This window comes from Schistocerca cancellata, chromosome 1, assembly GCF_023864275.1.
Source record: "Schistocerca cancellata isolate TAMUIC-IGC-003103 chromosome 1, iqSchCanc2.1, whole genome shotgun sequence".
Lineage (NCBI taxonomy): Eukaryota > Metazoa > Arthropoda > Insecta > Orthoptera > Acrididae > Schistocerca > Schistocerca cancellata.
Window position 1 is genome coordinate 1,086,617,354 of NC_064626.1, and position 18,319 is coordinate 1,086,635,672.

The window sequence follows — 18,319 nt, forward strand, 5'->3', positions numbered from 1 at the left end:
TCCATTAGAACTACTGACAGCCTTGGGAGAGCCAGTCCTGACAAAACTCCACCATCTGGTGAGCAAGATGTATGAGACACGCGAAATACCCTAAGACTTCAAGAAGAATATAATAATTCCAATCCCAAAGAAAGCAGGTGTTGACAAATGTGAATATTACCGAACTATCAGTTTAATAAGTCATGGCTGCAAAACACTAACGCAAATTCTTTACAGACGTATGGAAAAACTGGTAGAAGCCAACCTCAAGGAAGAACCATTTGGATTCCGTAGAAATATTTGAACATGTGAGGCAATACTGACCCTACGACTTATCTTAGAAGATAGTTTAAGCAAAGGCAAACCTATGTTTCTAGCATTTGTAGATGTAGATAAAGCTTTTTACAATGTCGACTGGAATACTCTTTCAAATTCTGAAGGTGGCACGTGTCAAATACAGGGAGCAAAGGGCTCTCTCTACAATTTGTACAGAAACCAGATGGCAGTTAGAAGAGTCAAGGGGCATGAAAGGGAAGCAGTGGCTGGGAAGGGAGAGAGACAGGGTTGTAGCCTCCCCCCAATGTTATTCAATCTGGTTCTTAACAGCCTAGGACTGATCATACATTGATTTCAAACATCTGACATTATCGGGCAACTGGACTGCAGAATTTGTACTCTATTATTGCAAGTTCCACTGTGTTGCAGTTGAAGACCCCAGCTGCTAGGGAGCACATCTTTCTGTACCTTGAAATGTCACAGCTCTTTATTCTTCCTCTAGAACAAAAACCTTTATTTCTTCTTTGCAGTTAGTGGATTTGGATCCATAGATGAAGTAAGTTTGGAACACACCGTATGGCATGGCCATATGTTTGTGTGTACTAAGATTGCTCTTTAGTTTAAAACTGAATATAGTCTCATAAAGCCTTAACAGAACTACTTTGTCTACAGGCGAGGTATTATTAAGATTAAGCTGCGCAGCAGGAGAAGCAAATTATCTTTTGGGTACCAGGGACAGATTCTAGGTAAGCATAATGATGCATGATAAGAACTGTATGGGGAAGTAACAGATAAAAGATTTGATTTTTTTATGTTGGTAATATTCTGTAAAGCTGTGTATCTGCCATAACTGCAAAACTGCTGCTGTGCCAAGCAAAGCATATAATGTACTGTGAATAGCCAGAGAACCAATCAATCATGTAGTGCTTGCTAAAGTAATTCTTTCTCATTGCAGTGGGCAACATTTAGTATAAACAGAATCACCCAAAATTATTTTTTTAGAAGTATGTGAACATTCTGTAATGAATAAGAAGTTAGCATTCAAGGTCTCTCTTAGGGGCAAGTGTCCTCTTTGTCTGCCCCCTCCTCCAATAATGGCAGAAAAATGCAGGCTTATGTTTGGACTGTAGAAATTAAAAAGATGGTAAATCAGCTATTATTATTATTATTATTATTATTGTGTTTTCCATTCTCACGTATTTAGCATTCACATATTTTCAAGATGAGAGGTAATCTCCTTCATTTTTGGAATGTAAATAAAACTTTTGAAAGTATATTTAAAAAAGTAAGAGTTGAAGGTGTTCTATGCTACCAATGTTATTAAATGGACAAAAGCATGAATCATGTACAAGGTGAGAAGGAGAACAATAAGCAATGGAGACACAGTATTGCAGTACCATCATTCTACAATGAAGATAGAAACAAAAAAAAATCACATATTTTTACTTTAATATGATCAGAAAAACTGGGACATTATAAGGAAATACGAAGGATGGTTAATTTTCTCATGTGTGGAAATCAAACTGCTTTATTTAGAAGCTGGACAATTAGAAATATAATGTACACACAATAACACAGTAATCCTCCTGCCCACCTCCAACACTGGCAAACATTAGCTTTATCGTAGCAACTATCCTACATTACTTTCAAATTCGTCCATTAGGTGGATAATTTCATAGCAGAACATACTTTCACAAGAAAAGTAATCACATACATAATTCAAGGAAACAAAGATGTACTAAACAATGATGCATAGTGCCCTGTATGGTCATCACTTCAGTGTATTATTGCCTTCACAAAAATGTGAAATTAATAAATATATATAAATATGTCTGATCATCAGTTGCATAGCAGATGATGTAGATATGAATATAAACTTACACTTAACTGAATGGACATCATTTAAGAGTGCAGACAAACATGCTTTTCTACATCTACACTTCATGACCCACTATGAAGTGCAGTGCAGAAACTGTCTCATTGTACCAGTTGTTAGGGGTTTCCTAATTCCATTCACTTGTGGAGTGTGGGAAGAATGATTATAATGCCTGTGTATGTATTGTAATCTAATTTTGCACTGTCTCAATGGAAGTTACGTGTGGGGAGTTACAATATTCATTATTTAAAGCTGGTTCTTAAAACTTTGTTTGTAGACTTTCTCTGGATAGTTTCCCTTTATCTTAAGTGTCTGCCAGTTCAGTTCTTTCAGCATCTTTGGAACACTCTGTTGGAGATAAAAAAAAATTAAGTGATTATTCGTGCTGCCCTTTCCTATATACATTAGATATACCCTGCTAGTCCTCTTTGAAACAGGTCCCACACATTTTAGCAATATTCTGGATGGATTACAGGGGAGATTTTTAAGCATTCTCCGATGGACTGATTGCTTTCCACAAACTTTTCTAACAATAAATCGAAGTCGGTTACCAGCTTTAACCTCAACTGAGCTTATGTGATTGTCCCTTTCCATTTCCGTACTAAGTGTTACATCCTGATTACAGCTGTGACCCGCTGATATATTGTACTCATAGGCCTAGTTTATTTTGAGTTTTGTCAGCAGCACAGCTTTGCATTGCTGGACATTTAAAGTTCAACTTTGCACACTGTGAAATCTGATCAAGTCTCACTTCGTATTAGTGCAGGTTAGTTTAGACTGTCCTTCATTGTGGATAACTGTATCGTCTACAAAAATCAGAGATCACTGGAAATATATGTTAGGCCATAAATATGAAACATGAACATCAAGGTACCCAACTGACTTCCCTGTGGTACGCACGAAGTTTCCTATACATCTGTCGATGACTTACTGTACAAGAAAAGTATTATCCTGCCTGCAGCGTCACATGAGATTTTCAGCACTATTTGCCTATTTTCGTAAGATGAATGTTGGACGACAACAGTGCAGCAACTGACAAGAATCCTACCGCCATTGGTATTCTCGAAGTATTTGTTTTTCAGCAGATAGAAAATGCTGGACAAAGGCGGCTGGAGACGGAGAGTCAATTTTTAGAAACGAGGGGTAACGTTTTTATTTGCTGTCTTGCTTTTGCACAAAGCAGGATTAGACACGTTCCCAATTCAGGCACACCGCTCATTAACTTCAACGTTTCAATTTTGCTACTGTGCATTCGCATTCTAAAACAGCATCACCCAGTAATAGGTATTGCACATTTATTTCCTTTGAAATTGGCTGCTTTTACTCACGGCCACTTCCGTCTCGAAAGTGTTTTCTAATGTATGTAGGAAATTGATTTTAAAAAAATATCGAAGATAGGCTGAAGAAGGAATGTTAGCGTACGAAAAATAGGCTGATTAGCAAAGTAAACAGTGCCGTTGCTCGTAGCTTCAAGCACGAGTGCCGATTTAAAAATATCGATCAAAAACGAGTCCATGAATTTTTGATCTGCGTTTCAACAATGACATTGCGTTTGTTCATTGTTCACTGGTTCATAAGAGAACTGGATGAAAAGTACGGCACGTCTGTAATATTCTATGCTATTTATCATTGGACTGGATGCTGGCCCTGCAACCAGATAATGTGTGGTTAATGAACATTGCATCGTGTAACCCAAGTGTTGTACGGTTTTGATTCATATCAAGGTGCGTTTAAATGAGCAGTATTGTACGGCAGAATTTAGTCGCAACCATTAACATCTCTCTTTCAGCCGGACGAAAACATATCTTTGCTTTTGTTAAAACCGGTTTTGTTACTTTGATGGTAATTATTCAGAGTAATGGAGAACCAGGGTTTCCATAAATATTTGATCTACGACCAGAGCTATAGGGCGCCGTGGTTGTAACTTGTACACATTCGTATTTGTCCTGTCTGGGAGGAGCGGTCATGCCACACAAACTGGACACTGACCTGAACCAGACGTGTAGACATATTACTGGATGTCTTAAGCCAACAATAGTAGAACACCTATACTCCTTATCAGGAATTACTCCACCAAATGTCCGACGTTCAATACAGAGCAGAATTGAACGAACTAAACAGGTTAAAGATCAACGTCATCCGCTACATGGGTGCCAAATGCTACCATAACGCCTTAAGTCAAGTAGTAGTTTTGTCCACTCAACCCAACCACTCATAGATCCACCAAAAACTTCTAGAAAAAGACTGGAGGAACAACAAGAATATGCCCACGATTCCGAGGAAGTGCTGCCATCAGGTGCGGAATTTGAGTGGGGGAGATGAAAACCCTGAACTGTTTGCGTTCAGAAATGGGCAGATGTAACAAAAATCTGCACAAGTGGGGAATTAGTGAAAGTGCTTTGTGTCCGTGAGGGAACATCCAGACCATGAACCTCCTGCTTCAATGTCTGCTAATAAACCAGCCAAGAGAGTGCACGGCCCAAGACCTGATGGCATGCAGCGAAATAGCGAGGGCATATGTGGACTTGTGGAAGAATGAGATATGAAACAAAGACTGCGAATATTTTATTATACTGTATATAATGTCCCATGTATTTTATAAATTAGCATTGTAATATTGTAATTTATAGGGGACAAATTATTCTACGTGTAATTTGTGAATTTATTGTTAGTTGTTTGTAGTACGCACACGAAATTATACTCGTATTTGTGCTGATTTTGGTATTTCTCGGACCAATTGCTTGTGCGAGATATTCGAATTTGTGCAGTGTGGTAAAATTGTAGAAAATGTTCGAATCCATCTTTGGGAGCTTTATTTAATATTGTTCTTTCAATTGTTTTGTGTAGTGTAAAAGCACTAGAGCCACACCTCTTTCTGCTAGCTCGCGTGCGTGTATTTTGTGACAATAATGTGTCCTTGAAAAGTGTGACAAACATCGGAAATAATTGACGATAAAGTTCCAGCGTATATGGCTGCAATTTGCCCGGATGGTATGTAGGCAACATGCAATTTTTATTGTCCATGTAAACGTACATTTGTGTTGTGATCAAAGAATCATAAAAAGTCAACATCCCCCCTTCATATTTGTTTCATATTAAGCTGTCTGATTTATTGCATTTTGTGGCGAACCTTATTATTAAATTGAGATTCGGTTTCATTCGCAGTAAGAGATATTTTTGCAAAATTCAGTTATTTGTATAATTCAGTTCAAAGAAGTGTGAATTTTATTCAGCATATATACGTATTTTTTTTACCATCATGACAGTTTTATACAACGTTGAACGATATTTTTTTTTCTGTTGAGTTTTGTGTGTACCTTATACCTCGAATAGGCTTAGGGGTTTATTTATTCTCAACGTTGTTACAATCTTTGGAACACACACAGTATTTCACGGTTACAGAGCAGCGTAAGTTATTTAAGCAAACGCATAATTGTATCAATAAATATTTCTCACATAAAATTTATCTAATTTGATCAATGTCGCATATGACGGGTAGTCGTGGAGGATTAATTTTGATTAACAGAATTCGTCAGACGCATCAACAGAACAAAATAACCACAGCTGTTACTTCGGTCACATCGAACATAACCCCAAGTAAAGTTCGGATAAAGTACGTTAAGTTAAAAAAAAAGTAGAGAGATCGCGTACAGAAAGTACTGTTAAAAATCATAATATGCACTACATGCTTGAAATGTTCTTTTCTTCCTACACAGACAACCATTGGGCTGCCATCTCTCCCACTCAAGCATTCTATCACGTGATCACGCCGAGGTTATAAATACAGGATCTGCGCGTGGTGTAAACCTCTTTTCCAAAGTAGCTTCTGACGCGGTAAGAGAGTTGGATAGTAGGTTCAGAATGCCGGAGACTTCATCGCCGTACATAAATGGTTATCAACAGAATGGTCACATGGAGCCGGAAATATTGGAGGATACATTCCTGTTCACTTCGGAATCTGTGGGGGAAGGCCATCCAGGTAAGAGAGAGACTCAATTTGTTATATACTTTATTAAAACCATGTGCTCATCATGGCGGACTTAGTTTGCTTGAATCTTATACGCTTTTCCGGTAAAGTGAATATTCGATGAAACGTGGGCGACCGCGCTATGAAGTCGTTCGCGATATTATTGAATATAATTGGAACTATATTCTTCCGGTAATATGTAATACTAATTTCAGATAAAATGTGCGACCAGATCAGCGACGCCATTCTGGACGCTCATTTGAGGCAAGATCCTGATGCCAAAGTTGCTTGTGGTAAGTAACAATATGCATGCTGTTCATGCATTTGTATTATTCACAAGGTTTCGTTGGACAACAAACATGCATGCTAATAAAGGGGGGGGGGTGGAGGGTGATGGTTGTTTGTTATTGGTGATGCGCGAGGAATAAATTGTATTTGCCGAGTTTTGTTCATTCTTTGATCAGCATATAATATATTCGTGCAGATAGCGAGATAACGTTTCCTAGTTAATTTTATGGATATTAGTCAAGCGCGCAGCCTACATAAATCTTGTATTTAAGACAAGTTTCCTTTTCTGTAATTGTATTGAGTACAGCTAATTTAAATAAATTTATAGTGATTGCGTACAAATCTTTCCCATTTAAGTTAAAGGTTATGTGAAATTTGTTAGCTTCACTGATTATACTTATTGTGTACGATGAATTTTGATACTTCAGTACCAGTTTTTATTGCTAGTTTATAGCTTAGTGGTTACTAACTTAAGTTTATTCCTGCATTGACTAATATCTTTGGTTTAATTGTAATGCATAACTTGAATTTACTTTCTATTTTGTTTCCTCCAGAAACTGTTGCAAAAACTGGCATGATTCTTCTCTGTGGTGAAATAACATCAAAGGCAAACATTGATTACCAGAAGGTGGTGAGGGAAACAGTGAAGCACATAGGATATGATGACTCTTCTAAAGGTACAATAAATTTTATTGCTCTCCACTGAATGTTTTTCTAGAAATCTTGTTGACAAGACAAAATGCAGATTGCTTAGTCAAAAGAATAAAACTTGGTGTGCCTTAATTTCTTAACTTTTTTTTATTGGCAAAGGTAGTTCAGTGTATTAGCAAGGGCAGTTCTATTCAGCAATTGACTTTGTGGATTTTTGTTTACAACCCTTCAGGAAGTGCACGGTGATCTGCAATAACATGTAAATTCTTACAGCTGACTGGAAGTTTGTGTCCAAAGGCCAGTTTTCTTTGTCAGGTATATTATGAAGTGAAGGTTAATTTGTCGACATTATGCATAGAGCATTACTTGTATGGATTTGGTTAGTTTAATAACGTGCCTTTTGCTAAGATAATGCTGATTTCTGTGCTCGCATTCGTAGGCTTTGACCACAGGACACTCAATCTTCTGGTGGCATTGGAACAACAGTCGCCAAATATTGCGGATGGAGTCCACATTGACAGGCAAGAGTTGGATATAGGTGCAGGGGACCAGGTACTAATGATTTATTGTAGGGAGGTTAATGCTTTCTGTAGCATGTAAAAAGTAAGAAGCAGCAGCAGCAGTGTCATCTGCTGTGTGTCTAGCAAGCAAAAATTCCACCATTGCAGATACTTGAAGCATGAATTGGCATTCAGAATTTCTTTCTCAAGAGAACTGTCAAATACGCTGGGCTATCATTCCAAACCAAAATGAACAATTGTTCATTTGTTTTGCTAGTTGGCAGGTAGATGGACGTATGTGAAAACCCTTATGGGTTCTGGCCCATGAAGTATTTTCATAAATCTTGTTTTCTACACAAATGACTCTCTTTCCAGAAACACTGTGATTTGTGCCGTATTGACTGTGCTTAATTCCTTGATGGGATGATGGCTTGTAGTATGATTATTTATTTATTTGTAAAGCAGGTAAAGAAGAAAAAAATACAACCAATTTATGGTGAGCAAACACAAATCACTATTCTAATACAGGTGAGTGCAGCGCTGCTGTGACAACATTCTTGGAAATAGGTGGTAGCAGCTCTGCTGTAAATGACACCACGCTTTCAGATAGATGGTTGCAGCTCTGCTGTAAAATACTCGTTCCAGGAACAGGTGGTCGCAGCTCTGCTGTAAATGACACCATGTTTTCAGAAACAGGTTGCAGTGTTGCTTTGTGATGGTACCATGTTTCCAGAAAAAGGTGGTTGCAGTTATGCTGTAAATGACACCTTGCTTCCATGAGCAGGTGACTGCAGCTCTGCTGTACTGACACCCTTATGGGTATGGTTTTACTGTTATAATAGTACATTTCAGTAAAATTACTTATTGTAAGTAGTGTAAGATTTAATGTAAAAGATTGCTGTTTCTTTCATTATCTTAGCTATGCATTTATAAAATATCTTGAACACCCAGTGAAACATACGTTTTGGTGTCATGGGAGGCATAGAGACATCGATCGAAAACTGTATTTGACCCACATTTGTTTCTGCCAGCTTAAAAAGTCAAATTGTGCACATTAATTTGCTCAACCCTTTTCTCCCACAGTTCTGGATTAAGTGCCTTCCTAAGGCACTTGATGAGTGATCCTGGGAGGCAGCTGCAATTTCCATGCTAAATGTTGCTTTGTTTGCTTTAACTTTGCTTTATTATTTACTGTTAGTCTGTCAGGCGATCTTATTATTATTGCTCCGAATTCACTTTGCCTCCCATGACAGAATATTTGAATATGCTGACTGCCAGCTAAATTTAATTTGTCTTAATCTTGAATTAATTCAGCAAGCTATTACAATACTTGATGATGCACGAGTCTAAGAATATTCATATATTTTTGCTTTAGTTATGGCAGACCGCACCAAACCAGTCAGAAGATAGGCCATAAACTATAATTTTCTGTCGTCTGTTTTGTCATTAATGAAATATTTCATAATGAATCAGTATGATTCATTGGGTGGCTGTTACATTTTTCTGTATGTTTTTATAAACTAAGGTAACTACTGAAGGTATTTTTAAGTTCATGTACAGTGCTTGTTTATACTTCTGGAAATTGCTTTTATTGGTTAATTGGCAGATACTTGGCTCCTGGAAGGTTGACGTCTGGCACCAGTATTCTATATTTTACTCTGTGTACATTGCAACATACCACCTGCATAGACAATATGCATGATAAATTGAAACCAATCTTTTGACTGATTTCTGCTCTAATTTAAAGTGCATGTGTTCAGATTTTCTAAGCTTACTGAATGTGGTAAGATTTTTAACACTGTGGCATACTAACAATTTTGGAACTTGCTCATTGTGGTTTACTGAGTTCCTGTTCTTAAATTACACTATATTTTGTTGGTATGTAAATTCTTAAGGCAGTGCTGTAAGAGGTGAAATAGACGTGAAGTTGTCATGAAAATAGATCAGCGTAGTGTTCCACATAAAGATTTGTCTTAACAATGCCTAAAACTAATGTTAGTGCCATAAATATCTTATTGTGTTTTAATATTTATGAAAGAGCTTGGATTAGCTCCTTTTTGTTGTTGGACATGCATTAGGTGCCACATTTCTCCATTTATTACCAAATCTAGAAGATTCACTAGCTTTTTTTGTTTTTGGTAATTCATCCAGCAGTCAATGGTTTAGGACTTTCATTCAACACAGTGAAAATAAATAGTTCTAAAATGAACCTGCACACAAAATAGGAAGACGGCTTTTATGAGGATAGGACAGGTGGGTGATGGCATCGAAGTAGGTACCATCACAGTATTTGCCGGAAATGGAAAATCTAAATCATGATTACAGGACATGGCAAACTCCAACGTCTCAAATATGAGGTCAGTGTCTTTCACAACTGCAATGCCTCTTTCGCTTGGACCCTACTGTAAAATGTTATTTTGGTTACACACAGTTTACTCCAGACGACTAACAATATGAAACGCTTGCTTTCTTCATTGTTGTACACACGGTTTTTCATATCCTTGCGCAGTTTGATAAAGGTTTTAAGGTTTTATTTCCTGATCAAAATGTATCAGTTTTGTTTTTGCTTAACAAAGATGAAGGCCACTACACATGCACTGACCGGCAAATAGGACACTTACACATATTTGACTGACCAAGCAAACTTTCATAGCCAGGATGTTGACCTGACTGCTGAACCACCCCATCCAACAAATAGTGGCATGTGTAATGCTGATGTGCCAACTTCCTGGCAAGTTTTCTTTAGTCACTATTTCTGAAGAAAGTTAAAGATTGCAGTTGTTTGTGGAACACGTTGTGGAATACGGTTGCAAAAAAAGTGAAGCACTTTCATTATTTCAATGAATCCATAATGGTTTTGTCACACAAAGTCTATAGAGCTTGTGTTGAAATTTAAAAACCGAAGTAACATTCAGTGGATGTTAATTCTAAAATATACTTGCTTCATTATGACGTGTTAGTCCAGCCTATATTGAACCCCTCTATGAAGAACAAAGCTACAAAAGGTTGTTCTAACAATTGTTAAATTGTAGATGATGTGCACACTACCGTGTGTAGTCTTCTTCAAATTTCAATAAGTTTCTTAAACTTACAGGTTGTTTTTTAAGATACATAAATTAGTAATGTTTACATGAAGGTATTTTTATTTAATTTGCTTTACTGTGGTTTGTTTCCTCGGTATAAATTGTGTAGCAGGTTTCAGGGATATTTTGTTAACAATTGTGAGGATATAACAGCACTGAATCTAAGGTCCTCTGCACTTCTGCCAGTGGCTAGAAATTGTAATGTAGCTTACAGCTTCTCCTTGCAGTTTACAGCTTCATGGCTATTTTTGTTAGGAATAATTTGGTGATGACAAGCAGTTCTAAAGTGCATGTTTCGCTTATTCTTAAATAACTATGAAATCTTTGATTCCCAGCTACTTAAATAATAGAATATGGATGAATTTCCTTCCTTGCATTGCCCACTTTACTCACAGATTTCTGCTCTTTTCCTTTAAAACAACCAAGACAAACACTAGTTTTTGTTTTACACAAAAACCAATCGGGATCTCATTGAACTTAAACACAATGAACCAAATGTAAACAAATCACTCCAGGGCAGCCGTGTAATCAGAGTGCAGTCGTGTGGGACATATGTATTTTGCCACGGAATTGATTGTTGGTCGGCCAGGAAATTCCACACGTTAGCCAGTATCCTTGATTTTTCCATTTCTTTCTCTGATAAAAAGTTGAAATCTTGTTTATACAGTGACCTAGTGGATTTTATTATTCTTACTTGGCACTGTTGGATTAAACTTCTTGAAGGTAAATACACGGTTCAGTCTTATTAACGTGACCACTGCCTTGTTAGACATTACTTGCAGTAGCCACCCAAGCAGCAGGTTGCAGCACTAGCAGTGGAGGTGTGTTGGGGAGGGGGGTTGCAGGAAGCAGTGCAGTCATTGTTTGTTGGAATTTGGTAATGAAGTGATATGTCCAATGTCCAGAAGGCCATAATAGCTTTCGGACCAAGAGTGAAAGCATTTCTGAAACTGCTACATTCGTGAACAGTTTGCATGTTGCCTTGATTAAAGTAAACTGTGCATGGCAAAATGATGCTATCAGAAAGTGCCAAACAACTGGTGTGCCATGGGTCTTAGATGATGGGTGAAAGTTGGCTGCAGATATGTGTGCAGGACGGTAGGTTTGCGATTGTTGATCAACTGACCGCACAGCTGAACCAAGAAGCTATCTCATTGCCAGTGAGTGTCAACATGTGGCCTTTTCAAATGAATAGTGTTTCATGCTCCATCGGACAGATGGCTGTTGTATGGCATGACACACTACGCAAAATTCGTCAGAAGGGTCCAGGCCAGGGGTCATTCCTGTAGGCAAAGTGGATCAACAAATGTATGCATTTATCCTTCGGGACCATGCCCAGCCCTAAATGCAGTTTGCTTGAAACTTGGTATGATGGCATCTGCCAGCAGGATAATACAATGTCACACAGGTCACAGTGTGGAGTCACCACAGAATACTGTGACCAGTCGGTGTGCAGTGGGCAGGGCTCATGTGGGGAGAGCCGTAGTGGTGGGTGTTATGGTCAGGTGCTGTAGGGGAAATGGCTGAGTGCTGAGAGCTGCTGTAGTAAACTGAAGCCTATGCTCACATATTTTGTTAGTGGTAAGTGGAGCCTCTACACCATTCAACAAGATCTTTCACCTCTACTTTGACTAGTATCTAAACAGAATTCAGCTGAAAATATTCATTTTTGCCTGACCTGCTAACCATTTGTAACTTTCAGGAAGTGCCATGTTTTAGTAACGCTTAAACATTTTGCTTGTCACCATGTTGAAATTGGCTTCTTTTGCCAAACACAGTGGAGTTTTCCATATCATCTCAGTAATGTGTTGTACACACACACACACACACACACACACACACACACAATTTTGAAAGAGCGGTTTATTGAATTAGGAGCTGTGAGGAAAAGTAAGGGCACTAGCTTATAAAAAAGCACATCCTCAGTACAGAATGAAAGTGTAATATCTTCACTTATATTTTTCCAAAACTTGACAGCATTTCTCATTTTACTAGCAACCAGTGCCCCTTATAAATCACTTTCGTTAAAAACGTGTGTTGTTAGTGAAATAACATAGTAGGTAATGAAGTTTTGCATAATAATTATATGGTAAAATATTCTCCTGTTGCAGGCTATCATTTGCCACAATCTTTTCAGTATCTCGAACCATTCATGAAATATGAGGAATGTTGTGGATATTTCACTCTGAGAAAAACAGTAAATAGTGTGCTACATCAGATCAATTCTCTCGAGATTGGTGACAGACCACTTTCCAAGCATACAGAAAAATTCAATATGTCAGCTATGTTTCATATGCAGCAACACATTATGTACATGCGCCTTGCATAAACATAATGACCCCTATTTCTTGTTGCAAACTTTTTCTTATGTCGGTCAGCACTTTACTTCCATTTAAATACAGATCAACTATGACCCTTAATTAAGTGATAGGCACAGCATCCTGAACCTGATAAGCTATAAATAAGGCAAATGTGAAATATTTTTACCAAATAGTTCCTGTAAAATAGTTTGAGAAAGATTGCAGAACATGCGCATCGCTTATGTTATTGCAGACTAGCCAGAATGTGGCTGGTACACACTGTGTACGAAAGTTGGCCAATGCGCATCGGCCACCGTATTCTGTGCAGTGTGTGTGTGTGTGTGTGTGTGTGTGTGTGTGTGTGTGTGTGTGGTGGGAGTTTCAAGAGTTCACTGTACTCCCCTGGCCACCGTAAAGGCTTTATTTAAACGCAGTCAAGAATCTGTAGGTCCACCTAGCTTGTTTATGCCATGGATCCTCAACCATGACACCTAGTGCAGCTGGACAGCACTGGAGTTGGCATGGCTCCATATCCTCATAGGTACCTTCCAGAACTATCTTCATTCACGTCTTGCAGCATTTTGCACTGCAAAAGGTGGTTTGTCAGGCTTTAGATATTTAGGTCACTTCAATTTGGAAGATGAGTCCATGTATATTGCCTGTAATCAGTGGAAAATCCATAATGGAATGTAACAATATTACAAAATAAACTCACCATATAACAGAGATGCTGAGTCTGATAGGCACAAGAAGACTCACAATTTAAACTTTCGGCCAATAAGGCCTTCGTTGATAGAGCTTGCAAGCCACACTGCAAGTGAAAGCAGCAGCGCATGATGGGAGTGTGGCAACTAGGTGGGGTAAGGAGGATGCTGGGGTGGGGAGGGGGATGAGTAACAGGGTGGGGGCAGTGAAATACTGCTGGGGAGCACACAAAGATGAGGTGGAGAAATGGTAGGGCAGCTAGGATTAGTCCTGAGGCTAGATGGAGGGAAGGGGAGAAGTTGGGAGGGGGGGGTTGTGGAAAACGAGAGAAGTAAAGAAAGGGTGAATTGGTGAATGGAGGACTGTGTGCTGGAATGGGAACAGGGAAGGGGCGGGATGAGGAGTTTGAGGCCAGGAGGGTTATGGGAATGTGGGATATATTACAGGGAGAGTTCGCACCTGTGCAATTCAGAAAAACTGGTGTTGAGTGGGAAGGATCCATTTGGTAAAGGCTTTGAAGTAGTCATTGAAATGAAGGATGTTGTATTTGGCAGCTTGCTCAGCAACGGTAGTGGTGTGTATGGGACAGGTATTGCATCTGGGTCTGTTACAGGGATATGAGCTGTGAGGTAGGGATTGGGAGCAGGAGTTGTATAGGGATGGATGAGTATACTGTGTAGGTTCAGTGAATGGCAGAATACCACTGTGGGAAGGATAGTTGGCAGGACCTCTCATTTCAAGGCATGAAACACTAGGTGGTACTGAGGACCTGAAACGTAGCCCTGAACCTTTCCTCTGAAAGCTCTAGCACCACAGAAGTAAGACTTTCCCAAAGGCCTCACCTTTTGCCCCACTCACAAACTGAATTGTGCAGGACTCGTTAAGGACCTCTCCTTCTCCCAGTCTCTACAATTTTGCTACCGATTAATTTTTCGGAATTTCGTAACCTTGAACCGTAGTCACCGTCATTCCCCAAATCCCTCAATGTGGAAACTAACCTTACATCTGCACAGAAAACTGCTGTCCACCATCTAAATAATCTAAAAACTGATCCTGGCCTTACAATCATTACCTGCGGACAATGACTCCACAACTGTTGTTCTGCACTGCAACGATTACCTGGCAGGACGACCAGCAGTTGTCAGGTACATCCATCTACAAACCTTGCCACAATCATTCTATTCCAGAAATCCAGCAGTATCTCAGGTCACTCCTCAAATCCTTTGGTCCATCCCAGAACCTCTCCCTGGAGTCCATATTTATGCTCACCCCTACCACTCGCCGCACTCATGTCTTCTACATGCTTCTTAAAGTCCATAAACCCCACCACCCAGGAAGCTGTATTGTGGTTGCTGTTTTTCCCCACTGAGAGAATCTCTGCTCTCTCGTAAACAAGCACCTTCAGTCTATTACCAGGAACCTACACTTCTATATAAAAGATGCCAATCAGTTCCTCCACAGGTCCTGTCCCTGTACGACATGGTGCCCTGCTTGCCATGATTGATGCCACCTTCCTTTACACATGACATCCCTAATACCTGTAGCCTTACTACTGTTGAACACCGTCTCCCAATGCTGGACGGATTCCAAACCAACCTCCTTCCTAGTCGCCATAACTATATCCTCTCTCCCACTATTACATCTCATTTGAAGTCCATACCTACAAACAAATCCAGGATACAGCTATGAGCACCTGCATGGCACCATCCGATGCTAACCTATTCATGGGCCATCTAGAGGATGGAGGGTAAGGGCACCTTATGCTCATTCCTACTGAAGCTCAACAGTTACCCCATTTGCTTCATCTGGTCCTACTCAACCCAACAATCTTCCTAGATGTTGACCTTCACCTCAAAGATGGCTGCATCAGTACCTCTGTCCACATCAAACCTACTAACCCCATGCAGTACCTCCACTTTGAAAGCTGCCACCAGTTTCCATACTGAGAAGTCCCTTACATACAGCCTAGCCACCTGTGGTTGTTGCATCTGCAGTAACGAGTGTTCCTTCTCGAAATATACCAAGTGTATCACTGAGGTGTTCGCTTACCTTTATTATCCTCTCAACCTTCTACAAGGTGCCTTATATCTCCAGTCCCCCACAACCTCCTAAAGTCTCACTGCCTGCCCACAGAGGAGAATTCCCCTTGTGCGCCAGGGTTTCGACTGGCTCTCAATATGCCCTGAAGTGAGAAATGTCTCCCAGTGGTGTCCTCCTACACAATCCTTGCTCCCGATCCCTTACCTCGTGGCTCATACATCTGTAAGAGGCCTAGATTCAAGACCTGTCGCATACATCCTCCCACCACCACTTAATCTAGTACAGATACAGACATCACTTATTCCATCAAAGGAAGGGCTACCTGTGAAACCAGTCATGTAATTTACAAGCTAAGCTGCATTCTATGTTGGCACGACAAACAACAAGCTGCCTGTTTACACTAATGCCCACTGACAAACAGTGGCCAAGAAACAAGCAGACCCCTCTGTTGCTGAGCACACTGCCCAACATGACGTCTTTCATTTCATTGACAGCTTCGTATGGATTCTTCCCACCAACAACAGCTTTTCTGAACTCTTCCTGCAATATATCCTTCATTCCCAAATGCTGGAATTTGTAAACAGAATTGTCTGGGCTAATTTACTGTAGTAAAACACGTATGTTTAATAGCTGCTAGATCAGTGGTTACTGTGAGAGGCTTTTTTTTTTTTCATCAATTTTGTTAAAGCTGAAACTGTCCTTGGTCTTCCTAAATGTAGCTATGTTGTAGAAATAGCACTGCCTAAACAGAGGTGCATATATAGGCTTTTTGTTTTTAGAATAAATTAAGAATACAGAGCTTGGTACAAAACCATGTCACACTAAAATGTTTATGCAAAATTTTTCCTTGCACTGTTCATGGCAAATCCAGTAAGATTAGTTACCCCCCTTTGAAAATTGTCCTGTGCAGCCTCATACAGATGTTCTACAAAGTAACTTTAAACATTGTCAAGCTCTGTCCTTTAGCCAGAAAACCAATGTTAGGTTTGATTTTGGAAGTGATATCTTTTCCCAAGGCATGTGTATGTTCTAAACTGAAGCAAGGAAAAATCAACATTAGTGTATTTTAGTCATTAATGCACTGGTTGGTTCAAAAAATTTGTATATTTTTCCAGTGCCTGATCTTGTGCTGCTTTAGAGGCTTTGTTCTAAAGAAATGTTCAGTGCAATTTTGTCTTACTGGGTTGCCTGACAGTATGTGAATACTCTGTAGATAATGGCAGATGCTGAAAGTTGGCTGGGTAGGTGGTGGGGAAAAAATACTCTTGTTGTAAATGGTTGAAATGATTGGTATTTGAGTTAGTAGGGGCTTATATGTTCACTTGTTACACCAAAATATGGAAACAGTATGTTTTAGTCGTACATCCTCGTAAAGAACTCTTTGAGCTCAAGGAAGCTGCCAGTGCATAACTTGGGCAAATGTTAAGTTGCCTAGAAAACATCTGAACAGAATAAGGGACATGAACTAGCTAACAGTCATGAAGCTTTTGTGTACATTTGTGCAGTTCTCACTTTTTAAATTTTTTGTTCATGCACACCCTTTAGCTTTTTTCCATTAAGAAGAATGTTAAGAACAATTTCGATAGAATTGAGGATGAGGACCTATGCTGCAGTGAACAAGAAGTTGTCATGTCACATCGTGTTTGTTACTGCTTATGTGCATGCTTGACTTATAAAATTCCAGAATTAAAATTTCGCTGCAGTGGTGTAATGAGTTTGTTTAAATAAGGTTCTCTTTTATTAGGATTCAGACACTTTCTACTTTAGTGCTAAACAGGCTACAAAAAATCTTGAGGTGAGTCCCAAGAAAAAACAGTTGTTTTTAAGAAATCTCAACCTCTGCTTAACTTAAGCATGTCTTGACCCTTGACCGAAAGAAGCATCATTCTGCTGCAGGGTGAAAATTCCATTCTCGAAACATCCCTTGGCTGAGCCATGCAATGTCTGTTCTTCTTGGGGTTCTAGCTCCACAAGTTTTGCAGGTGAGCTTCTGTGAAGTTCAGTACGTTCATGAGGTAGTGATGGAAGTAAAGGTGTGAGGACAAGTCACGAGAATTTTGGTTGGTTAAGTGTAGAGCATTTGCCTGCGAAAGGCAAAGGTCCTGAGTTCAGGTCTGTCTGGCTCATGTTTTAATCTGCCAGGAAGTTCATGAGCACACACTCAACTGCAATGAAAATTTAATTCTCGGGTATTAGAACAGTCAAACACACATGCATAAGCAATAATAAACACATAGTGACGTGATACAACTTCTTGCCCACTGTGGTGCGGGTTACTTGCCTTAAATTGCATAAAAATTTATATTAAAAATCCTTTAAAAAGAAAAACTAAGGCATGTGTGTGAAGAAACACAAAATTAAAAAGAAAAAAGCCCAATTGTTCACACTGATAAAGTTCCATACAGTGTATAGCACCCTGTTGTGTTCTAAAAGTTCATGTAACATTAGCTTTACTATGTCCTTAAGTACTGTCTAAAAATATTTTTGTTACACCAGTAACTTTTGTGTGATGCTGTTTCTTGTCGCATATTTATACAAGGAAATCGTTGTTTTGCTGCCGTACTCTTTTAAAATTCCATGCATTAAAAGTTGTAAATTTAATCAGTCATTTTCAGTGAGCAATAAGGAATGAGTGAAACCCACAGTACACACAC

General features: G+C 39.2%; 1 protein-coding gene across 3 annotated transcripts in view; it reads left to right on the forward strand.

Annotated features, from left to right (window-relative positions):
• The window catches only part of LOC126091182 (S-adenosylmethionine synthase), a 32,042-nt gene that overhangs the window by 8,734 nt on the left and 4,989 nt on the right, over positions 1-18,319 (forward strand). The window contains exons 1-5 of one of the 3 annotated variants that reach the window (XM_049907043.1): positions 978-1,001; positions 5,848-6,110; positions 6,314-6,391; positions 6,941-7,063; positions 7,477-7,589. In XM_049907043.1, the coding sequence (XP_049763000.1) occupies positions 5,993-6,110; positions 6,314-6,391; positions 6,941-7,063; positions 7,477-7,589 (432 nt within the window). In that variant the 5' untranslated portion in view covers positions 978-1,001; positions 5,848-5,992. Of the gene's footprint in view, positions 1-977; positions 1,002-5,847; positions 6,111-6,313; positions 6,392-6,940; positions 7,064-7,476; positions 7,590-18,319 lie in introns of those variants that run through there. The other 2 variants (XM_049907042.1, XM_049907041.1) reach the window with 2 other exon arrangements.